This window comes from Podarcis tiliguerta, assembly GCF_965153285.1.
Source record: "Podarcis tiliguerta genome assembly, chromosome: 6".
NCBI classification, from domain to species: domain Eukaryota; kingdom Metazoa; phylum Chordata; class Lepidosauria; order Squamata; family Lacertidae; genus Podarcis; species Podarcis tiliguerta.
The window spans coordinates 22,103,315-22,128,325 of NC_139539.1; the positions used below are offsets into that span (position 1 = coordinate 22,103,315).

A 25,011-nucleotide genomic window follows, 5' to 3' on the forward strand; every position below is an offset into this window, starting at 1 on the left:
GCAAGTAGCTGCTTGGTTGACATCACGGAGGCCGAGCATTGGATTACAACAAACAGGGACTTACTTGGCAAGGGAAGGGAGCGAGGAAACGCCTCCTGAGCCCTAGAAGTGCGACTGCATTTAGCAGCTATTAACGCAAGGAAACTGGAAGTCTGAAACTGTGACTAAGCTGTCTGCTCTAGCCCTTTGACATTCCCAGCACACTCACGCTTGGGGGAATGTGTGGGTGACCGAGCCACACTTGAGCCTTGAGTTTTTACAGTTGGGGTTCCTAACTCGCCACACTGAGAGCTGTTGGAGCTTGGAGCCATCTTCTGTAAGTAAAACTTCGCATTCTGAACAATAGTAGGCAGCAGCTGCGTTGAAACCGTCGCTTTTATGCCACAAAATGTACGGTGTTGTATAGTGAAGGGCTGAGTTGAGTGGTTGGCTGGGGTCCTCCCTAGAACACATTTGTTTAAAATATCTTTTCTTCCACATGAACTTTTCGGTGTGTGGCAGAATTGTGTTCACCATGAAATGTATAACAGCTGTGGGAGAAAAGCAATGTTCTAGTGATTTATTAAAGATTAAATTAAGGGAGCAACAGTGAAATGAAGGGTGAGAAATCTTTCGCAGTTGGGGGAAAATAAAGCGAAGTTTTTACAAAACTGAAATTAAACTATTATTAAAATTACTAGTTTTGTGCATGTATTGTATTTGTGTGTGTGCATGAGAGTTTTTTTGACTCTGGAAATAATTGTATTTTACATGGTACAGAATGACCATCATATTCTGCCAATGAAGGAGTTGGACAATGAGGAATTTTTCAATTTTATGGTTAAGAATATTGACACTATTGATTGTCAAGCTGCTTCACCTGTTGTGAATGTTAACAAATGTCACCACCAGTTAACAAGTGATTGAGAAGAGAAAGAACATTGTGATGTTCACAATGGATTGGAGGCAAAAAGTTGGGCCTAAAAGGCAGGAATGTTTGGTGTGGAGGTCCAAACTGAAAAACTCAATTCGTCCTGGTAGCTAGCAAGCTAGCAAAGATGAATTATATATCATAATTTATTATTTATAGCATTCAATTCCTGCCACTTTGCCAAAAGAACTCTCAGAATAGTGGCTTACAAAAGTCCGTACTGAGGCACTCCCTGCCTTCAAAGTTCACAATCTGAAAAGACATGGCACGCAAGGGAAAAGGAATGGGAGGGAGGAGGAAAAAGCAAGCTCAAGCATTAATTCAACAAGTTACAGGTCTTATAAGTTCTTATATACAGTTCTTATGTATGAATATAAATTGCTGCTTACTTAGATATTTGTTTTGTCAAGCCCAGTAGTGCCAACTCTGACTTGCAGTAGCTCTCCAAAATTTCAGGCAAAAGTCCTCCTTCCCCAACTCCGCTATCTGAGATGCTCTTAACTGACTTTCCAGATACTGAAATTGGAACCCTCCTCATACAGAAAACCAGATCATGGGCTCAGTCACTGAACCCGGCTCTTCGCTACAGACATCTGTTGGCTGTGCGAATTAGACCCAGGTCTGACCAGTCCAGCGTTTCACCTATTTGAGTCTCTTCAACAGTTTTATCTCTTCTCTATAACCATCTTAATGTCTGTAGGAAAAAGTAATGGATCCTTTGGCCTTGAAGTTTAGGCCGCCTCAATAATTCCTGTGATTAGAAAAGCACCTAAGTACCCTTTATGCTGGATCCCTGTTGATGGTATTGCAAACACACAACAGCCAAAAAGTAAAGGTAGCCTTGTTGGCCTATGAGAAAAACTCCAAAACCCACATTGGGCCAAGCAGAATGTCACAAAATAGTGTGCAAGCTCAAGTTCTCCAGTACTCTTAAATCAGGCCCAAAATTCTCAAAATGTCTACCCTCGGGACCCACTCGTGAGGGCTGAGATTTACTGTGTTGGACTGAGACTTGGGAGACCAGGGTTTGAATCTCCACTTGTTCATGGAGCTCACCACACGACACATACTGGATGACTTCAATCTTGGGTGAGAATTTTCATAAAGAAGTCTATTGGCTGCTGCTACTGGTTAACGGAAGGTTGGAATAAACTTCACCATGAAGCCCAGTGTTAGACTAGGGGCTAACCCATGCTTCTGCTTGCCCCATGATATTTTCTATTTGTCCCATGGTTTCCAGCAGTGCCGGATTTACAAGCTATAGCTTAGGGCCCCCACTCTCTTGGGCCCCCCCCCAAAATTAAAGAATTAATTAAAGAAAAAAACAACCTAGATGTACATTTCCAAAATATAAGATAAAAAACAAATAAAATAAAACCGACATACAGCAACAGTGTTTTGTGTTGTGTAGGCTCTTATGATGCAAGTAATGGGCCCCGTCTGCCAGCCTGCTCCCTAAAATATCACTGGTTTCCTCATTTCTATATATAGGGTTCCTGCATTCTGCATGGGGACGTGGGTGGCGCTGTGGGTTAAAGCCTCAGCGCCTAGGGCTTGCCGATCAAGAGGTCGGCAGTTCGAATCCCCGCGGCGGGGTGCGCTCCCGTTGTTCGGTCCCAGCGCCTGCCAACCTAGCAGTTCGAAAGCACTCTCGGGTTCAAGTAGATAAATAGGGACCGCTTACTAGCGGGAAGGTAAACGGCGTTTCCGTGTGCGGCTCTGGCTCGCCAGAGCAGCAATGTCACGCTGGCCACGTGACCCGGAAGTGTCTTTGGACAGCGCTGGCCCTCGGCCTCTTTGAGTGAGATGGGCGCACAACCCTAGAGTCTGTCAAGACTGGCCCGTACGGGCAGGGGTACCTTTACCTTTTTACATTCTGCATGTGCAAATGGCTTTAGAATCCTGTTAGGTCCAAAATTACCAAATAGCATATATTCAACACAAAAAACAGCTACAATTTGTTGTTGACAAAGGACAGCTGGACATATAAAGGGAACCATTACCTTCAATAGCTTAGGGCCTCCTCAAACCTAAATCCGGCCCTGGTTTCCAGGCATGGGTCTGAAAGGTTTTTATTTTGTCCTGCCTTTTCCCTGGGGGAACCCACTATTTACTGCTGAATCAATCTGCAGAAAACCCAATTGATGTTTGTTCCTATTCAGTAGTAAATAGTGGGGTTTCCCGGGGAAATGGTGGGACCTCTCAGACCCTGTGCCTAGAGATCACGTGACGGATGGAAATAGGGAGGAGCTCTAGAAGTGGGGCGATCCAGATTCAAATATCCACTCAGCCATGGAGCTCACAGGATAATTTTGGGCCAGTCTCCATTTTTCAGCCTAACCCGCCTCACAGGGCTGTTGTGACGATAGGATGAGGAGCAGAATGATATATGCCACCTTGAGCTGGAGGACAGGTGGGATATAAATATATAAAATCAATCAATATTCTTTCATTAGCCTCTGAAGGATTTTTATACTCTCTAGGAATACCCACACTTATATTGCTTCTGTCCCCCTTTTTTATTCTTTTTACAAAGTAATAATAATAAATAAATAATAAAAATGTGCACTCCACCCCCGAGACCATTCCATTGTAACTATCCAACCTCCCAAAATTTCAACACCTCTTTCGCTGGTTTGATCCCTTTCCGTTTTAACAGTACAAATTCTACAGACACCTTCCATATCTCCTCCCACTTTTAACTGTTACGGTTTCCCTCAAAGAATGCTGGGAATTGTAGTTCCATGAAGCACCTGAGGATTCTTTGTTAGAGCTCCCAATTCCCCATCATAGGACTGCAGTTTCCAGTGCTTTCCTAGGGAATATGCCTGGCTGTTAAAGTATGTGGTATAGCTATACCTTTTCTCTGAAGCATCAGGTATTGATGCCCACTAGAGAAATAGCAAAACAGATTAATGACCTGGCCTGCACCTCCTCCAGTGTTTAGTCCGTGAAACAAGAGATGTCCTGATGACCTTCAGATCTTGTCATCACCATGACTTATATCTTTAAAGGATTTCCTCTTTGGAACAAAAACTAGTCTACGTAGCATTTGTTGGACAGCTGTACTTTTGGAGCATCTGTACTGAGGTCATTTGTTCCATCATAGAAATTCAGATAACAACAGTTACATCCTCCATCTATACCTATGGAACTGGCACTGTTTTGTAACCAGATATAGTTGTACTTTTGATACCTGCTGACCTAAAACCAATTTGTCCTTTTTAGGACAGCTTTGTCCTGAAATGTGAAGGATTATATCCAGCTTTTTAGTACCTACATCATTTGCTTTCTTTCGATTCCGGAGATGAAACTTTGATTAAAAACAAAACAAAGTGGCGACGATCACATCCTTGCTCTGGAAGGCAGACCAGCTCATGTTTTCTTGTTGGTGACGTTTTTCAGCTCAGAAGACTGCAATACACTAGTACTTGTCAGAAACCAAAGAAAATATATTGACTGAACATTAGGAACAAGCAGCTGCAAGCAAGGAAACCCAGAGAAGTTTTAAAGTGCTGAATGCAAGCCAAAATCATTAAAACCGTGGAGAGGGGGCGGGGATTTTTCTATGAACTTCACTGTGTGGATGGATTTTCAGCTAACTTACCAAAGACATTTCCGGATCTCGGTCCATCTACTAGGGAAATTCCAGAATGAAAACTCAGCTGGATACAGGCTTATTTGCATACTTTGCAAGGAACCCAGGGGGCAATAAAATAAAATGAATCAGTGAATATATAGCCCATTTTTTCCAAGCCAGAAGTAAAAATAAGGAGAAGACATTAGTGGGAAAGTTTTCCTACACAATCTTGCCACAGAATATAACAGAATCTCTACATTATGGACTTAGCTGATACAGTATAACCGCGATTCTTTGGAATTGGAAGATGGGTACATATTGTCATGTGTTCTCAGTATCTCACCAAACTATTATTCCTGGGATTTCTTAGGGGATGCTAAGATGATATAAACTCAGTATAACTTTCTAAAGCAGATATGGCCCTAGTAGCAGCAATGGCACAGTATCTTATCCACCCTGACCCAGCAACAATGCTTAAATATCCTAACCAGAGCAGATTTTAGGAAGCAGAAGAGGGAGGAGAGGAAGGGGATATTCTGTTGTGCAGATGGAAGTCAACTTATGCAGTGCTGGATACAACCACAATGCGTCTTTTAAATTTTCCATTTCCCTTCCAGTTCCCCTTCAAGTCTTCCCTTCCCTTCACACTTGTGGTCGGTGTTATGTACTGAAGTTCTCACCCTGGGTCAGCAGGGGGATACTGTAGATAGTTTTCACTCAGGTCCACGTCAGTTATTTTAGGCGGGAAACCCTGGGTTGTTGTTGCTACAATGTTGACAGCCGGCTGCCTATAAAAGCAGGCCGGCTGAGCTGTTTGCAGTTCAGTTCTGTTCCAGCTTACAAAATAAAGAGCTGCTTTGGAGAAATCGCTGTGTCGTCTGCCATGTCTACCCACTATTCAGCAGTCACAGAGTCCTCAGAAGGGTCCAGAATAAGTGTTTGCTAATGATTAAGGACCACGTTTATCCTCCTTTCCTTTCTACTTCCTCTCCAGAACTACTTGGTGCCTTCTGGTGCATGGAGCTAGATGTCTGTCCTCAGCAGAAGGAAAATGAATTAAGTAAGGTATGTTCCCAACACACACACACACACACAAACAAACACACGTTGGTGGCTGTATGCATGTGCAAGCACTGTATAATCATAATCATAATCATAATAATTTATTTATACTCTGCCCACCTGAGTTTCCCCAGCCACTCTGGGTGGCTCCCAATCGAGTGTTAAAAACAATTTAGCATTAAATATTAAAAACTTCCCTAAACAGGGCTGCCTTCAGATGTCATTTAAAGATAAGATAGCAGCTTATTTTCTTGACATCTGATGGGAGGGCTTCCCACAGGGCGGGCGCCACTACCGAGAAGGCCCTCTGTCTGGTTCCCTGTAACCTCACTTCTCGCAATGAGGGAACTGCCAGGAGGCCCTCGGTGCTGGATCTCAGTGTCTGGGCTGAATGATGGGGGTGGAGACGCTCCTTCAGGTATACTGGACCGAGGCCGTTTAGGGCTTTAAAGGTCAGCACCAACACTTTGAATTGTGCTCGGAAACTTTTGCAGATATTCATATTTCGCAGTTTGAAGCAACTGGATGCATAAAAACTGACTCCTTTTTGGAAATGAAACACTGTCAAGGCCCAAAAAGAACTGTCTTTAAAACAAAACAAAAGCATCATATGATGGTGGCCTCAGAGCAAGCAAGCAAGCGGAGCTCAGCCAACCAGTCCACCAGCCCTTGCTATTGCAAACAGACAAACAAGTGGGGGGCCAGGGGGGCCAGCAGGCAGCCAGGTGCTTGCTCTGTGACATCCACAAAAACTGTTGAGCTTTTTTTGTGCAAAAACAGAAAAAATATGAAGCCCGGACACTATTTCCGGCCAGCCAAATCCCTTTGGCCATTCTCCGTTGGGTCACAGAGGCTGGGGGCATCCTCTGTGCTCCTAAGAGGAGGCAGTGTGGGGAGAGGCACCTCTCTTTAGGGCAGGGGAGCAGCTCAGAGATCAGGGGCAATGACAGCTGCTGCCTGGAGGACTCCTAAGGAGAGGGAGGAGGAGACTGAGGGCACATTCCACAAGGGAGCGTGTTCGAAAAAGGGTGAGAGGCTGCCAGCTCTGCAGGCAAGGGGTGACATAACTGGGCTCCTGAGCCCCACAGGGGTGCTGCAGAAAGAATGTAGCTGGTCAAGAGAGCCGAGGACTCAAAAAGGTTGAAAACCTCTGGTTTAAGGACTCCACTTGGTTTTAAGTTGGTTTGAGAAACTGCATTGAACGGTACAGTGGTACCTTGGGTTACAGACGCTTCAGGTTCCGGCTCCGCTAACCGAGAAATAGTACCTCGGGTTAAGAACTTTGCTTCAGGATGAGAACAGAAATTGCGCAGCGGTGGCGTGGCGGCACCAGGAGGCCTCATTAGCTAAAGTGGTGCTTCAGGTTAAGAACAGTTTCAGATTAAGAACAGACCTCCAGAACGAATTAAGTTCTTAACCCGAGGTACCACTGTAGTATTTTGTGGGTTAAACCACAGAGCCTAGGACTTGCTGATCAGAAGGTCGGCGGTTCGAATCCCCGCGATGGGGTGAGCTCCCGTTGCTCGGTCCCTGCTCCTGCCAACCTAGCAGTTTGAAAGCACGTCAAAGTGCAAGTAGATAAATAGGTACCGCTCCAGCAGGAAGGTAAACAACGTTTCCGTGCACTGCTCTGGTTCGCCAGAAGCGGATTAGTCATGCTGGCCACATGACCTGGAAGCTATACGCCGGCTCCCTTGGCCAATAAAGCAAGATGAGCGCCGCAACCCCAGAGTCGGCCATGACTGGACCTAATGGTCAGGGGTCCCTTTACCTTACAAGAGACATATGCATTTTGGACAATGTTGTGTGAACCTGGGAGTAAAAACCCAGCACTAGCAATGTGGTGAGTGCTACAAAGCATGCATATCTTATTCGTTCTATATGCTGCATCGGACAGTTCTTGCCAAGTCAAATCATCTGTCCCACTCATTTGCAGCACTGCACTAGGACTGAAGCAAGGGATCTACATATAGTCCTGAATTCTCTGCCTAATGAATAGTCCACTGTGTGTAGTACGGCAAGACTGCTGGAATTTACCCTAACCCATCCTTGCTTTGTTGAGGAACACTATAGTCTTTTTTGGACATGCAGTATTTACTGTACATCCCTGAGAAAATCAGGAATTTTCCAGCGCCTTCAAAGGAGCTCAGACAAAATGAAAGCATTGTTTTAAAACAAAAACAAAAAACCAAGAAGATGGAGGAAGACAAACAACAGCATCTTGGGAGAGGAGAATGCTCCCTGCTGCGATTCAGCATAACTTCATTCCATAGTGACACCCTCTTGGGTCCTCCTTTATTTCTGTTTACTGAGAGCTGCAGAGAGAACAAAGTTTTCTGCTTTCTACAGATGATTCAGATTTCTTTTGTGGGGGAAAACCAGAAGCTTTTCTTTTCGGAATAATTGGTGGAGAAGTACCTACCGAACAGCTGCTTGAATGATTTATGCCCAAAGATGGAAGCAAGAAACAGTTCTGACAAAGGAAGACTGGCAATTAATGGAAGAATAAGAAATCAATAGGAGAGACTTTTAAAAATAGAATGGAGGAAATTGATTGACTATTGGAAGACACATTGGAAACAAATTAAAAGCATTAGCGGGACTGATAAAAACACGTGCAGTAAGAGACAATTCAGGGGAACATAAAGGGAAAATTATAAATATATTTGAATTGGATATACACTAATAAAAAGATATGAAATAAATATCCACAAAAGGGAGGGGAGGGAAGTTGAGCGGGAAGGTAAATTAGATTTGTAAAGATTTCGTTTTTCTTGTTAAAATATTTATAAAAACTGGGGGGGGGGGGATTTAAAAAAATGATTTCCCTACCAATGGCTTAAAATTCATCTCCTACACAAAATAAATGTGCTGTTGGAAAGTTGCAAATTCTGCAGAATTCAGGAAGATCACACAGGGAAAAGGAGGCTATCCCAAGCTTCTCCACAATCCCCAGAATATTTATGAACTTTAAAAAGTTTCCTTTTGAAGAAAACCGAATAAGGCTTCAAACCAACAGCAACACAAGAATATTCATGTGGAATTAAAATTTTAATTTTTTAATTTATTTTTTTAAATTAAAAGATGGCCGGGCTGCCTGCTGCATTATGTTGAAGGGGCAACAAACACTGATGACTCGGCCAGCATTCAATTCTCCAGGATGCTTGTCCACCTTTGGTCCCCACCTTGCACTAGGGTCTCACCTAAAGCTCCTAGAAGCTGTCAGCATGCAACAGCAGCCACACCCTGGGTCAACTGGCTGGCTAAACCAGCTGAGGATAGCTAACAGATCTCAAACCCTTGGTGAGTTAGGGATTTCCCCTGCAGCGGATTGAGTGGACAAGATCAATAGTGGGTCCAATGGTCAAAAAGGAAGTTTCTGCATGTGCATGTACTGTAGAAGGAAGTGAGAGGTAGAGAAGGAAAACTATGATCCTCAACCTCCGTGACCATTCGGGATATCTTCTGGAGAAGAAAAGGCTAAGGAGTAACACCTACACAGATTTGGAGTGGAGTCCCTAAGACTGTTGGATGGTGCCTTGGGCATCTCCTTCCAGCAACTCCTGAAGCCAAGCTGTTGCCAGGCGTATTGCTCTGTGTTAAGTTGTGGGTGAATGTCTCAGATGACACAGTGATTCTTCAAACAGCTCTTGTTTATTCATAGGCCAGAACAGAACTGAACTGAAGGCTTCAGCCAGCCTGCTTATATAGAGCTCCACTACAACGCAACCGTAACAACTTTCTGTAACTATCCAATCACTGAATGTCACTTTCAATCCCTTATTTGCATATGTGGACCTGAGTGAAAACTATTTACAGTATCCCCCTGCTGGCCCAGGGTGAGAACTTCAGTACATAACACTCTGCTTTCCTTTGGACCACATCACTGAGACTGAGCTCCCTACACGTTGCCCCGGCTTGCGCCCTGGGGAGGTCGCTTGGGTGCTACTAACATTGTGGTTTGACTTCACCCCTGGAGATGCCCTCCATTGTCTCTTGAGATATTAAGGTTAAACTCACCCATAATTTGTACCGCATTTATCAGATCGTAGTGACTGAAACCTTATTTTTCCTACCCCGCTGTAATAAAATGTCCCTTTCGAAATTTTCTCTGCTTGTGGATATGATTTTTTGGGCCTTAAGCACATTTTCAGGACCACAGACATTTTGACTCACGTGTAAAGATTCATCTCTCTCATGTTCACATTTTTGGGTTCATGTGTGAATTGCGCGGGTATTATGCATTTTCCCAGAGACACATTTAACGCTGATAACTTGTTGGTATTTACCTGCGCAAGCCAAGTTGCAAAGCCAGGATCATACTGCAGGGGGCACATTTGATGCCTGCATTCACCTTCCATGTCAGAGCTCTGCCCATATTTGTAATATGGGGATAATGATAATATGGGGATAATGCTGGCTGATGTGAAAAGCACAGGCTGCAGGCTGCACCACTAGAGGGAGGGGAAATATGTGTCATTTCTCCTGTGGTCCTTACTACCGCCACCCAGTGGATATCTTTAGCTCCTGCCGGACTAATTTCTTTCCTGGGTCAACCAGCTCTCTAAACTGGATAGTATGGTAAGGCAATTAGGGGCCTAATTGTTCCTTTTTGGGGGTGGGGGAGAGACACTATTCTTGGTATTGCATGCTTCCAATATGTTCAACACCCACCCCCCCCAAAAAAATATCTGCAAACAAACCAAATTTAGCTTTTACTAAAGGTTTCTATAAGGCAACTATTTAAACAGCTGTGAAGTTGTTAGTAAAATAAAAATAAAAAGGAACATTTAACCACTAGAACAAATGCAAACTACACAGGGAAACACATCCTGATACCCAGTTGAGACTAAGTGTTAAAGTGTTAAAGGCTTTTCAGTGTTAACTTTGATCCTGAAAAACCTGCTGCAGTCCTCTGGCTTTTTCCTTCTGGTTTCTGTACTTTTTCTTCAATAGCACTCTAACAAGGCAATCTAACGATGTCTACTCAGCTGCAAGTCCTATTGAATTCAATGGGGCTTCCTCACAGGTAAATAGCGCTAGCTCTCTTCTTTGTCAGTTCTACTTACACACCTCGTTTCCAGCGCTTGCCAAACCTGTCAGCTAATCAGAAGCGCAGCAGTAGAGTTTTATTTGCATTTATCGTCCTCTTAATTTATTTGGTTTCTTCCCACTCCCTCACTCCCCTTTAAGGCTTTAGGTTTCCTTTTCCCCTTTAGTGTCAAACATCTTGGTCGAACCTTTGCCCCTTCTGATCGGAGCAACTCGAAAAACATAAACCAACCGTTTTTATGATAAAGAACAGAATATAAAATGATGAAACAATCCTCTTCCTTGTGGTGCATATGAAGTGCTTTCGGCACCTTGAAAGCACTATATAAAAGTTAATATTTAACCTCATAGCGTAGCATCAGTTCATTCTCTAATCAGTTTATGCATCAGGTCCATATATGTGAAAGTGTCTATTCCACCTCTCTGTTCATAGAGTCCAATATAGAGTCGACGGCGAAACAAGGCTTAGACTCTGTGAACTGTGGAACTGCAACAACCTTTCGTGTGGATTGTTGGACTCTATGAACAGAGAGGTGGAATAGACACTTTCACATATATGGACCTGATTAGAGAATGAACTGATCCACTGGGTCTTCTACTTTTTCCGTTGAACTTTATGAGCTTCTTCTGTTGAAATCTACAATTCAATACAATACAATGAATAGTATACATTATTTTTTCAAACGTACAGCCAGTTACGTCTTGTGTGTTTATTGGGTATGCAAGGCTTTGGCAAAGGCGGACCTCACCTTCCTATTCTGCCTCAGGTGGTGAAACAGGATGGGCTGCCCCTAACCCCCACTAACAATGAGTAGCCCATGGGTGCCGAGGTAGGCAGAAGGTAGTTCCAGAGCGATCTACCAGTAGATCTTGGAATGATTTGCAGTACTGAGTTTTTGTGTGGCAGGGCTGAGAGTTCAGTTTTGGAACTGTATGCAAATTCCTGGGCTGAGCATGTGCTCAGAGGCTAGTTGGCAGATCTTGGGTTCTAGTAAAAAACCCAACACACACGCACACACACGCACACGATCCCTCCCAATTCTGAGGTCTGTCTGCCTCTGGCATACGATATAAAGCATTCAGTCTATTTGCGCCATAAGCTTAGTCATATTATTCAATGGTTAATGTTAACGTGAATAATATTCATTGGTTTGCATTACAGATATTCAGGTACTTACATATATGTAAACCAGGTGCTACCCACTTGATTGACATGCAGTAATTCATTCCATACCTGGATAATCATCTACTAATAAAATCTCCAGGGAACACGATAACCATATAGCTTTAATTGCTATTGCTAGTGAAATGTTAACAGGAAAATTTGTAGTGATTCTACTTGAAATTTGGTATCCTGGGGAAAGGCCCACAACCCTAATATTTCCCCCTCTCTTTCGAATAATACTGTCACAGTAGCCACAATGAAAAAGCCCAGAGGTCTTCTTGATATCCAATACTTGCATCAAATAAGATCTTAGAAGTAAGTAATCTGTACACTTTAAATCATTCAAGAGCTCCAGGGGAAAGTTTGAACACTAGCTGGAAAGGGCAGGAGGGCAGCTATTTTTAAATGCTGTTCGCAACTTTTCAAATAGTTGTGCAAATTTATAGACTAACTGTATCTTCACCGGAGATTCAGTATGCCTGTGACTGTTGAGGGCAGTTCACAAACGTTTGTTGTTTCACCTGAAAAAGCCGAGATAAGGATATAATATATGCACAGTCAAATCATGAATGGATTACGCAATTCATATATTTTGTAGACCCACTTGTGAGGGTTTTAGCCTGAAAGGCAGCCTAAAAAATACAACAACAACAACAACAACAATAAATATTTAAAAAATCTGGATGTCGCCTGTCCCATTTTTTCTTGGCATCTTGTGAAGTGAACAGCATCTATTGGAAATCCACATCCCAAAAAAACCTAGGCATGGAAAAATTTAAATAAATGGCCTCCCCAGGCCATTCAAGGCCAAATTGGGTATTACATGCAGATAAGTAGTATACTTCATCAGTTCAGCATTCCCCCCCTTTTTTACTATTGTATTTTGCATATCTCTTTTCTCCCCCCTTTTCTTCTTTTTCTATTTTTTTACAAAGTAATAATCACAAATAAATAAGAATAAAAATGTGCACCCCACCCCCAGGACCATTCCATTGTTAACTATCCAACCTCCCAAAATTTCAACACCTCTTGCAATGGTTTGGCCCCTTTCCGTTTTAACAGTACAAATTCTACAAACACCGTCCATATTGCCGCGAAATTATTTCTCCTGTGTATTCCCTGTCTTACCTTAATGGCACATGTTAATTTATCATTAATAGCTATATCCCACACCTCTTTACACCATTCTTCCATTTTAAAGTCTTCTTGCCCCTTCCAATTCCTAGCTACCATTATTCATGCAGCTGTCAATAAACCTGTGAGGAAGTCCTTCATGGCCTGCAAACCTTCCACCTCTTCAGCATCCTTTTTAAACCTGAAAAGTCAGGTAGGACTGGAGATATTGGAAGAGAAGGGGGTGCTTAAACCTTTCTCTTGTGAGCCTTCCAACCCTTCAATGCTTTAAACCAGTGGCTCCCAATTGGTGGTCACCCACCAACGGGGTCTGTGGCAGATACCCATCAACTGTCTGGGACATCTCATTTTGGGGGGCGGTGCTCTCATGCAGGTCACATGACTCATGTGGGAGGGAGCATGGCCCGGAAGATGTGCATCCCGGTTTTGTGCCAGGGGCGTGTTGGAGGGTATGGTGGCACCATTCACAAGACTACCAGAGGGATAACATTTTCAAAAGCAGGGGGTCCATGGCTTGGCTTTTGAAAAACAAGGGGTACGCAGTACTTAGCTAATTGGGAACCACTGCTTTAAATGGTTGGTGTGCAGACCAGTCCACATGTGCCTCCCTTGGGGAAACGGTCAAAAAAGAGAGTTGAGAAGAACTTTAAATAGCTTGTACTACCGCAGCCCTTCTCTTGCTTTGGGGGGGGGGGCAATATAATCCCATTCTTCTCACTCCATCCTGCCATGTCCTCTGCTCTGACAAGGCTGAGTGGGGCGAAGGATTCCATTCAGAACTTGCAGGGCGGAAAGAATTGCACATGTCTGTTTCACAGTTGAGGCTGTTGGATCTTTAACTGCCAGGTCATTTAAAAAGCGGGTATGTGGCAGGAGTAATGGGGGAAGGAAGTTGCTGAAATTAGATAACGGGTGAGGGGTACGCATGGGAGCAAAGGGGAGCAGCTTCACACATTCATTCCCCACTAGGCCAGTTATAGGCCGAGTTTAAAGCCTAGTTTAAGCTGCCACCCTTCTCTGGAACTAAAAATGGCCACTGGCAAATGGCTGTCGTGGCACAAGATGTAGGGCCTCTGGCTCACATCCACTGAGCCAGTCAGAACCTGAAGTGAAGGGAGAAAGCAAGCAAGGAGTAGATAGTACAGGTGGTCGGAGTCAGTGAGGAGCTGAAGAGAACAGGAGTGCTTATCAAGAAAACAGAAGTTCCCTAAGTATATCTCCATACACTCCAGTTGCCCCTATCAACAGGATTTCAGTGGGCATAAACACACTGGGCTGTGCTAGACAGTAGCTCCTGATTCTAAAAAGGAGAATAGGTGGTTAGGCTGAATTACAGGGTTGCTGCATACCTACTGTTGCGTTGTTAATGCTTTTCCCAATTCCCCTTCGCTGCAGTAAGTCCAGGACTGCTGAGCCTGCCAGTTTAACATTTGGAATGGCCGAGAAAAAAAAGGTAACCTTACTCAAACAATGCCAGAAATGCCTCATCGACATGAATGGAGACATGTTAGATGCACAGGGTATATGTCTTCACTGCAAAGCTGAGGAGCAGCAAAAGAATCAGAAAGGCAAGAGGTAAGGCAGGGTAGAACAGCAAGGTTTGGATTAATTTACGGAACTCACCAACTACAGTCCTACCTCGGGTTACAGACGCTTGAGGTGGCACGATTTTGGGTTGCGCACTGTGCCGAACCCGGAAGTACCGGAACAGGTTACTTCGGCGCATGCGCAGAAGTGCTGAATCACACTTTGTGCATGCACAGAAGCGCCGAATCGCAACCTAAATAATTGCAACGTTCAAATATATAAAAGGATGTCACATAGAGGAGGGAGAAAGGTTGTTTTCTGCTGCTCCAGAGAAGCGGACACGGAGCAATAGATCCAAACTACAAGAAAGAAGATTCCACCTAAACATTAGGAAGAATTTCCTGACAGTAAGAGCTGTTTGACAGTGGAATTTGCTGCCAAGGAGTGTGGTGGAGTCTCCTTCTTTGGAGGTCTTTAAGCAGAGGCTTGACAACCATATGTCAGGAGTGCTCTGATGGTGTTTCCTGCTTGGCAGGGGGCTGGACTCGATGGCCCTTGTGGTCTCTTCAAACTTTATGATTCTATGAGAGGTCATTGAATACAACCCGCACGTGCGCAGATGTGGCGCTGCGGGTTGCGAATGTGCTTCCCGCACGGATCACATTCGCAACCCAAGCGTCCACTGTAGATGGCTTAAAAAAAAAAAGTACCATTGGAGAATGGATCCATCAATAGCTATGTTAACTAGACAGAGCTTCCATGCTCAGGGCCTTAGGGAAGGGAAAATGGGGTGGGAAAAAGCAGGCTCTGCTTATATACTTCCTGTAACAACTTGGTTGGTCAATATGGGGAAGAGAATGCTGGACTGGCTGGCTCTTTGGTCTGATTTGGTTCTTGTTAAGTCTGGCTGGGGTTGGGGTTAAGAGAGAAAAGAGGAAGCTAGAGCATTCATTCAAAGACCCTGTGACTTAGCTGGCTAGCAAGAGCATCAGAAGAGCACTGCTGCGTCAGAGCAAAGGCCCATTTCATCTAGCACCCTCTTCTCCCAATGGCCAGCCAGATGTCGAAGGGAAGTCCACAAGCAGGGCATGAGCACAACAGCCCTCTCCCCACTTGTGCTTCACAGCAACTGGAGTATTACTCCACGCCTGAGAGTAATACAGTGGTGCCTCGCAAGACGAAAAGAATCCGTTCTGCGGGTCTTTTCGTCTTGCGGTTTTTTCGTCTTGCGAAGCAAGCCCATTGACGGAGTAGCGCTATTAGCGCTATTGGCTAAAAAAGGGCTAAAAACGGCTTTTTAACACTTGGGAGATTAGCGGTTTTGCTGCTAAAATGCTTTTAGCAGCTTAGCGATTCAAAATAAGGGGTTTTGGAGCGAAAAAAAAATTCACATTTTTTCGTCATTTTTCGTCTTGCGAAGCAAGCCCATAGGGAAATTCGTCCTGCGAAGCGCCTCTGCAGACGGAAAACCCTTTCGTCTTGCGGGTTTTCCGTCTTGCGAGGCATTCGTCTTGCGGGGAACCACTGTACTCAGCCATCATGGCTTGTAGTCATTGGTACCCTCAACTCCCAAGGCGTTCTTAAAGCCATCCAACTTGGTTGCTACATCTTGTGGTTACGAATTCCATACTTTGTGTGCTATGTGAGGAAGTACTTTATTCTGTCTGTCCAGGATCTTTGAATATTCAGATTAACTGGATGACTTTGGGTATTATGGGAGAAGGAGAAAAACTCTCATCTAACTCCACACCACTTAGAATTCTACACACCTTTAAAGCCCTAAATGGCCTCGGTCCAGTATAACTGAAGGAGCGTCTCCACCTCCATCGTTCTGCCCAGACACTGAGGTCCAGCGCCGAGGGCCTTCTGGTGGTTCCCTCGCTACGAGAAGCCAAGTTACAGGGAACCAGGCAGAGGGCCTTCTCGGTAGTGGCACCTGCCCTGTGGAACACCCTCCCACCAGATGTCAAAGAGAAAAACAATTACCAAACTTCTAGAAGACATCTGAAGGCAGCCCTGTTTAGGGAAGCTCTTAATGTTTAATAGGTTATTGTACTTCAGTGTTTTGTTGGAAGGCGCCCAGAGTGGCTGGGGAAACCAAGCCAGATGGGCGGGGTATAAATAATAAATTATTATTATTATTATTATTATTAGTAGTAGTAGTAGTAGTAGTAGTATCATGGCCTCCCTTACTTGTCTTTTTTCTGAACTAACAAACTTGCAAATGCTTCCCTTTCCTGAACCCTTTCCAGCTCTGCAGTGTCCTTTTTGAGGTGTGGCAACCAAACCTGAACACAGTGTTCCAAGTACAGCCTCACCAGAGAGTTGTATATCGACAACATCATACAGTCTCTCTTCCCCTACCCCGCCGCCCCCAATCCTATTCCAAACGATCCCGAACACAGAATTTGCCTTCTTCACAGCTGCCGTATACTAGGCCACTGTTACGACCAAGCTATCTACTATTATTCTACGGTGGTCTTACTCATCATCACCACTTCAAACCTCACTAGCACATCTATGAAGTTTTGGGATGCACATCACTTTTTACCTGGCTTATCTCTTTGCACGTTGAATCACAGTTGCCATTTTAATGATCATTCAGCCCAACTGAATGAGAAACTGAAACCGATATATTTGTTCACCCTTCCTTCTGAAGCTGTGAACCTTCATATTCTAAGATGTAGTCTCTTAGCTTCTTTACCCAAATCCCAAGATTCTGCTCTCAAAATTCTGCTGGCAAAATTCACTTTTAAACAGAAAAATCAAGCTTGGTTGGAATTTTATTGCTTACTTTCACTTTAAAAAATGCAGCAGTAGCATTGTTTTACATCATTTTCTATTTATGATCAAGTATGCATCACATCGGGGACGCGGGTGGCGCTGTGGGTTAAAGCCTCAGTGCCCAGGGCTTGCCGATCGAAAGGTCGGCGGTTCGAATCCCTGCGGCGGGGTGCGCTCCCGCTGTTCGGTCCCAGCGCCTGCCAACCTAGCAGTTCGAAAGCACTCTCGGGTGCAAGTAGATAAATAGGGACCGCTTACTAGCGGGAAGGTAAACGGCGTTTCTGTGTGCGGCTCTGGCTCGCCAGAGCAGCGATGTCATGCTGGCCACGTGACCCGGAAGTGTCTTCGGACAGCGCTGGCCCCCGGCCTCTTTGAGTGAGATGGGCGCACAACCCTAGAGTCTGTCAAGACTGGCCCGTACGGGCAGGGGTACCTTTACCTTTACCTTTTATGCATCACATCTCTATATAAGGTAAAAGGTAAAGGAACCTTGGACGGTTAAGTCCCGTCAAAGGCGACTATGGTGTGCAGCACTCATCTCGCTTTTCAGGCCGAGGGAGCCGGTGTTTGTCCGCAAACAGCTTTCCGGGTCATGTGGCTAAACCACTTCTGGTGCAACGGGACACTGTGACGAGTGCCAGAGCGCACAGAAATGCTGTTTACCTTCCCGCTGCAGCGGTACCTATTTATCTACTTGCACTGGTGTGCTTTCAAACTACTAGGTTGGCAGGAGCTGGGACAGAGCAACAGGAGCTCACTCTGTCGCATGGATTCAAACTTCAGACCTTCCTATCAGCAAGCCCAAGAGGCTCAGTGGTTTAGACTACAGTGCCACATGTGTACCTACATCTCTAGATGCAGATACCAACACCAGTGCTCAAAATTTAAATATTCAATGCCACCTCAGTTTCAAGTGACCGGGGCTGTGACTTTGCACTCAGTGAAATATGCAGCAGGAACTGATCACACCTTTATATCCTGCAGATAAAGTTCTGGGCTCGTGTTACCAAGATACTACCAAGTAGGTGAAATGACATTGCAAAACAGATCGGATCAGATCTAGTACACCTCTGTAGGCAATTTTCTTCTTATATGCACCTGCTTCTATTGACAAATTTTGAAATTTCAGAAGTGAAGCCAATGAAAGACCTCCTTGTGCTTGCTTCACACCTCTTATTCTCTAGGACCAATTTAGCATTAGGGGTGCTTCCAGATGATATGTTTATTGTGCATTGATCCTGATTTGCTCACAGGGAGGCTAGATGATGTTGCATCGAAGCAAGTGCTATCCTACCCTTTCCATTGCATTTGCTCCTAACTTTCCATATCACAAAAAGTTAGATCTCTTGAGGAAGTAGGTTTGTTGCCCAAGAGCTCCAAATCAACTTTAATTTGCCAGCATGTGAATCCTTCCTGGGGAAAAACCCCCACACCTTGATCTCCATTCTAGTACCGCCTTTGGCCTCAGGGAAAAACAAAGCAAAACTCAGTTATAGCTATCGCTCCAGAGCTTTTGGAGATCATCAACTGAAACATCAGATGAATTAGAGTGGGATACATTGCCACTTTCCCTCCTCACGTTACAAAAAAAACACCCTTTCTAGTTGGTGTCCTACATTTCTTCCATCAGATTCTGATGGCCTCACTCTCAGGCTTAGCTGCAGCAAGATGGATGCATCATGTATCTTTGGACCATGCCTTTGGACTTCAGTTTTGCTGCTTGAAAACAAAAACAAATAAGCACCATTTCATGAGAGAACCTGTTTGTTTAAAGCAGCTTCCCATACAGCTGAGCCAATTGCCCTGCTGCTTATTGAGAGCGTCCACAACCTGCTGCAGAACATGTGAACCTTGACAAAATCCCGTTTTACTGTAATGGGAGTTAAACATAACCCAAAGACTCCATCTGCTGGCCATACAATGTACTCAGTCCAGCACACCAGACTTGTCTCTTCTCTGTCTTAACAGGAGCCCCAGTATTTCCTAACTAGAACTCTAGTATTTCAACCCCAAAGATATTCCATGAGCAATGAGTCCTGTCAAAATCTATCTAGCAAAATAGGATGCAGCCCACAAAAGTATATCTTACAAGAAATTTATCATTCTATAAGGTGCCATTGAGCTCTGTTCCTCTGGAACTACTTAAAATAGTAATCTCCTGAGAGGACTTTTACATTTTCCAACAAATCTATTTATAAGTTATTTACCATGCCTTTTTTCTTATTAAAATCAAGGTTATTTAACATGTATCAAATACTAAACAAAAACCAATGATAGAAAATGGTGCATGAATTCTGGGAGGCAGAATAGCTTCATTAGCTACTTCTTTGTGAAAGCCATGGTGGGTAGAGGATAATCTAGTTAAAAATGGAAGGAGTCAGAGAAGCTTATCACAGTTTATTGTGGGCCCAGTGCTGCAAGTCTTTCACATTGTACACACAATGTTGTCCTCATCAAAATGCCACACACACCCATACCCCCCCGCAACTCAGACTTACCACTTCCACATGTATTTTCCATGGATATGATGAATCCAGATTAAACAGGAAAATAATACAGGGCCTGACTTTGATGAGGACAATGCCATGTGGAAAACACGGTGCAAAACATGCCTGCACGAGCAGCACCAAGACCACAGTGAGCTGCTGTGTATGGAGGCACCCAGAGTGTCATATGAAGAGTGTGCGTGGTTGGTGTGCAAAACAAAAAAAAGGTTGATAAGTGGTTTGTTGAGACCTCCAGCATTTTTCAAGTGCTCTGATAAAAGAGTAGTTTGAGAACTGAGGCAATAGGGTGTCTAGATGCAAAGAAAGGACATCTTTAAATGACTGTAAGAAGAGAAAAAGTGCAGCTTGTCATATAGTTACCGGGAACCAGGCAGAGGGCCTTCTCTGTAGTGGCACCCGCCCTGTGGAACGCCCTCCCACCAGATGTCAAAGAGAACAACAACTACCAGACTTTTAGAAGACATCTGAAGGCAGCCCTGTTTAGAGAAGCTTTTAATGTTTGATATATTGCGGTATTTTAAAATTGTGTTGGAAGCGGCCCAGAGTGGCTGGGGAAGCCCAGCCAGATGGGCGGGGTATAAATAATATATTATTATTATTATTATTATTATTATTATTATTATTATTATTATTATTAAAAACTGCTTCATGGTGCATTTCTAAGTTATTGGAACCAACCCGACATTCTCAATATAAGTTGCCAGAAATACAACCAGCAAATGACTAGTATCTATAGTAGCTGCTGTGAAAGCTTACAATAAGAGGAAACACATGTTCTCTTTAGTCCTCTCCTCACAACTTCCCTCATTTTTGCAATTCATCGTAGGCTTTTTGGTGGGATTGTTGCAGCTTTGACAATTATTTGTTTTTAATTTGAGTCCCAAGGGTGTCTTTTAATGCTAGGTACATGTGCGCTGCTAGGTTGGCAGGCGCTGGGACCGAACGACGGGAGCGCACCCCACAGCGGGGATTCGAACCGCCGACCATGCGATCAGCAGTTCGAAAGCACCCCCGGGTGCAAGTAGATAAATAGGGACCGCTTACCAGCGGGAAGGTAAACGGCGTTCCGTGTGCTGCGCTGACTCGCCAGATGCAGCTTGTCACACTGGCCACGTGATCCGGAAGTGTCTGCATACAACGCTGGCTCCCGGCCTATAGAGTGAGATGGGCACACAACCCTAGAGTCTGTCAAGACTGGCCCGTACGGGCAGGGGTACCTTTACCTTTTTTACATGTGCACTGCCCTTTTCCAAAAGCTCCCATCTCACTGGTCCCTGATTGCTGTTCTTGAATACAGCTGTTAGGTCAACTCTGTGTCACCTTCTCATACCAATGTAGCAACCTGATCAGTTGGTTTGCCACAGTTTATAGCATGCTTGTTCCAGGAAATAGCTCCAAAAGGACAACACCACAACTCAGAATGTAGGCGTGTATTCTCAGATCCTGAAAAAAGAAATCCAGATCTGGACAAGAGGAAAGGCAGTGTGAATTCTATGGACTTCAGGAGTTCAGTTCAGGTCTTTCCATTTTGGACTTCGGACAGATAATATTTCTTGAGATGGCAGAATGCCCCAGTTGGAGAAAGGGCATCTTTGTAATGCTGAAGGTGAATACATTTCTCAAGGGTAATCAGTTTTTAGCTCTGTGTTCCTTTAGCTCCTCATCAATCATGGACTTTACAGCTGAGCTTGAGGGGAAGGAGGGCAGGGGAGAAAGGATGTTATGCCTGCCAGTATTTTTGTACCAAACCTGCTAAGGTTTGTAGGGTGGTGGGACCCCTCCTGATAACCTGTGTATTGAACATTCATCCCAACGGTGGCCAGCTTTTTTAGTTTCTGTGTTGCATGTTCTCATAGGTTTGAGGTTCGATGCTGATGCCACCCCAGCCCTGTGCCCTAATCTTTGGGGCTGCTGGAAGCAGGGCACCAAAGAACATTGAAAGAGCCAGGCACTTTCACGATCCTCCCTCTCTCTGCTTTTAAAAATTCAGCCATGGGAGACTGAAATCAGGAATGGCAGCCTGGCTGGAGTGCAGAGATGGGCTGTTTAAATTGTTACCTTCCTTTCCCAGAAGCAGGTGATGTGCAGGACTAGGAGAGAAATTTGGTTCAGTTCACCTTTAAAGGTAAATCTACCTAATTTATGCCTTCCAGAACAATACATTGCCATCTTTTGAAAGCCGCACTTCTCTGAATTTTGCAGTACAATTCTCCAGTCAAGAATATGCACGTGTCGGTGAAAACAGCATACAAAAATGCACTGCATTAGGGAACATTGCTTTGCAAATATGTATATATTAGGCAAAGTTGCATATTTCTTAAGAAATGTGCATATTAAGAGAGATTTGTACTAAATTGAAGAAGTTTCATGAGGACTTTTAAAAATTGCCACCTGTTGTGGATATGTGGAGAACTCAGCTTAAGAATAGAAAAATGAGAAACCAACATTGAGTCACCCATTCCTACTTCCCATTTTTGTGAAAATGGAAGTGAAAGTAATCTCTTCCGCTGCCAGCCCTCCACCCCTGCTTTTAGCCTTCTGTGGGTACTTTTCATACAAAAAAAAAAAAAAAGGTAGGAGGAAGAATCATAGCAATGCAGTGCCCAACCCCTGGCCCCAATATACAGAACTGGGTTTACTCTACTGGCATCCTATGAGGCTTTCTGTTTTCCAAATTGTATCTGGCACTTCCTACCGAGCTAGATGGACACGTGGTCTGCCAATAGGAATTTCCTCTTAAGGCAGTGGGTCTGCCTTGCAACTCCTGAGCTATCTGGAGAAAGTGAAAAGGCGTAATTTCAAAATGGCTCCTTGATTACATTGGCTAGTGACAGCGGTTTCATATGATGCTTATGAATTGTTCAGTGAAAGCGGACCTCGTGCCCCTTGATGTTTTCTCAACCGTACACATCTCCGTTACACAGGGATCCTGCCTCATACAATGTGAATGAGACGATGGAGACCGAGCCTGCCTATTCTGACTTCATCAGCTGCGACCGGAGCGGCCGGAGAAACGCAATACCCGACCTTCAAGGAGACGCAGCTGCTCTTAAACTGGAGAAACTGGCAAGCACCATGGAGGATATCGCTATTGCAGGGGATGGTGAGTCCCTCTTTGCCCAAGTCCAACCCGAGCTGCTTCTCAGGCAGCTGATCTAATCAGGAAGCTCAGATGAACATGTTCTCTGCAAAACACACAGGGCTTATCTAAATCACTGCACAATGTATACCAGTTGCATCATGTAATGCAGATGGGACATAGGTATATGCTACTAACATCCAACTTCTCACACTTCTTAACACGTTGCTGAAGAGCTAGCATTCTGCTGGTACCACTGAACCATTGCCAATAGCCACACTAGCTTTATTTGCTAAATAAATCAATTTCCATCGGATCCAATTCACACAACTCTCTGTTTGATCCTTTATTTTTACAGAAAACCAAGATTCGGCCGATGCTACCGAGAAGGAATCTGGACTGACTCCTAAGAGCGAAGACGGCAGCCCGACCTTGTGAGAGCTCTGATTTAGGCTGCGGAAGGGTGGACGACGACAACTGCGGCTCTTCCATCTGTTAAGAAACCAAATTGCAATAAGGAGTCCCCACTTAAAGGTTTCTGCCATGGCCATCTGGCTCTTACAGTCACTTTCTGTGGCAGCTGGTACCTTCAGAGAACTGTCTCTCTCTCACTCTGCAACACTACACACCAAGAGATGTGTAGTGACTTGAGCCACTCAGAGAGCCTTTTGGCAACTATCTTCCTGTATAGGAAAAACACAATTTCAGTAATAATATATAGACTTCAGATTTTATCGTACAAGGTACATTTCGCTCACATGATAAACTATTATTTATTCCTATCTCCCTGTAGATTGTTAGGTGACTTGTGGTATCTATCTCACTTGTGCACATGTTGCATCTCAGAAGTGCTGATATTTTTTGGGCTGTGAACATTGGTGAAGAGAAGTATGGGACATAATCCGCCAGCCACTTCTCCAACATGAACGCCATTGAAACCAATGAAGTTTGGTTCATTTGTGGCATAAGGGCAGGTGCAGCCTTGCACAACACTAATTCAGTTCAGTGGCAATTCCACAGGAAGTGTTCTCCATGAAAGAGGCACCAGTGACGTACCACTTCTGCTTACGTCGCTGCTTCTTTCTGGTATGCAGAAAATAGGATTTCAGAGGCACAAACCAGTGGATTCAAAAATTGGTTTAATTGTGCGTGCTAAAAAGAGAAGGCAGCACTACTTCAAGCTAACTCATAAGCAAGTTCTAGAGTTCCAATGCCTCTGGTAAATTGTTGCATCCTCTGTTAAGAGTTGTATCTTGTGGTGAAACTTGTATGCAGATCTATAAACCTGTTGTCCCCCCACCCCAGCAATTAAAACTAAATGAGTTCTTCGTTCATGTGTTTTGCTCTTTTCTAGCACTTTATGCCCCAGAATTGCAGGGTTTTCATTTGGTCTTATAACCAGTGCTTTTTTTCTTAAATAAATATTTAGGGGTACTCTCATTTTCCTATTCATATTGAAATACTGCCCCCCAATGAGGCCAAACTTAGAATCACAAAATGTTTAGGGGTATGCGTACCCCCTGCGTACCCCCAGAAAAAAGCACCGCTTTTAACCCAATCTTAACTATGAGTGTGCTAGAAAACGTTTGCGTTAATTGGAGCATCCCAATTCCTGTGCCAGTATAAGTTACTGCTGCAATGCTGCAGGGACAGATATTTACGATCGGAGTTGTTGTTGTTTAGTCGTTTAGTCGTGTCCGACTCTTCGTGACCCCATGGACCAGAGCACGCCAGGCACTCCTGTCTTCCACTGCCTCCCGCAGTTTGGTCAAACTCATGCTGGTAGCTTCAAGAACACTATCCAGCCATCTCGTCCTCTGTTGTCCCCTTCTCCTTGTGCCCTCCATCTTTCCCAACATCAGGGTCTTTTCCAGGGAGTCATCTCTTCTCATGAGGTGGCCAAAGTATTGGAGTCTCAGCTTCACGATCTGTCCTTCCAGTGAGCACTCAGGGCTGATTTCCTTAAGAATGGATAGGTTTGATCTTCTTGCAGTCCATGGGACTCTCAAGAGTCTCCTCCAGCACCATAATACAAAAGCCTCAATTCTTTGGATCGGAGTACAGACAGCCATGTCTATCCATGAATATGGCAGGATTCTCAAACTGGCCTCTGGGGGGCATTAAAGCACTGGTCTATGTGTGCACACCTCAGGCAGGGTGGGGTGGAAATGGCAGCTGGCTGCCCCCTCACAGCAAGAGGATTTTAGCTGT

At 44.4% G+C, this 25,011-nt stretch overlaps 1 protein-coding gene across 3 annotated transcripts; it reads left to right on the forward strand.

Annotated features, from left to right (window-relative positions):
* PKIG (cAMP-dependent protein kinase inhibitor gamma) lies at nt 1-24,132 on the forward strand. Of its 3 annotated transcripts, XM_083447156.1 has the most exons (5): nt 1-316; nt 5,485-5,555; nt 14,299-14,478; nt 22,646-22,824; nt 23,159-24,132. In XM_083447156.1, the coding sequence occupies exons 3-5, from the start codon at nt 14,339-14,341 to the stop codon at nt 23,236-23,238; spliced, it is 399 nt and encodes a 132-aa protein (XP_083303282.1). In that variant the 5' UTR covers nt 1-316; nt 5,485-5,555; nt 14,299-14,338; the 3' UTR covers nt 23,239-24,132. The 3 variants fall into 3 exon arrangements, with proteins under 3 accessions (XP_083303282.1, XP_083303283.1, XP_083303281.1); XM_083447157.1 differs by lacking the exons at nt 1-316; nt 5,485-5,555 and adding an exon at nt 13,649-13,765; XM_083447155.1 differs by lacking the exons at nt 1-316; nt 5,485-5,555 and adding an exon at nt 13,773-13,815.
* The last annotated feature ends 879 nt before the right edge of the window (nt 24,133-25,011 follow it).

Bases quoted from the DNA above. Each gene is read 5' to 3' on its own strand.
- PKIG (XM_083447156.1), top strand. From the start codon at position 14,339: ATGGCCGAGAAAAAAAAGGTAACCTTACTCAAACAATGCCAGAAATGC. The intron at 14,479-22,645 runs GTAAGGCAGGGT...TCCGTTACACAG, and splicing joins AAGAATCAGAAAGGCAAGAG to GGATCCTGCCTCATACAATG. The intron at 22,825-23,158 runs GTGAGTCCCTCT...TTATTTTTACAG, and splicing joins TATCGCTATTGCAGGGGATG to AAAACCAAGATTCGGCCGAT.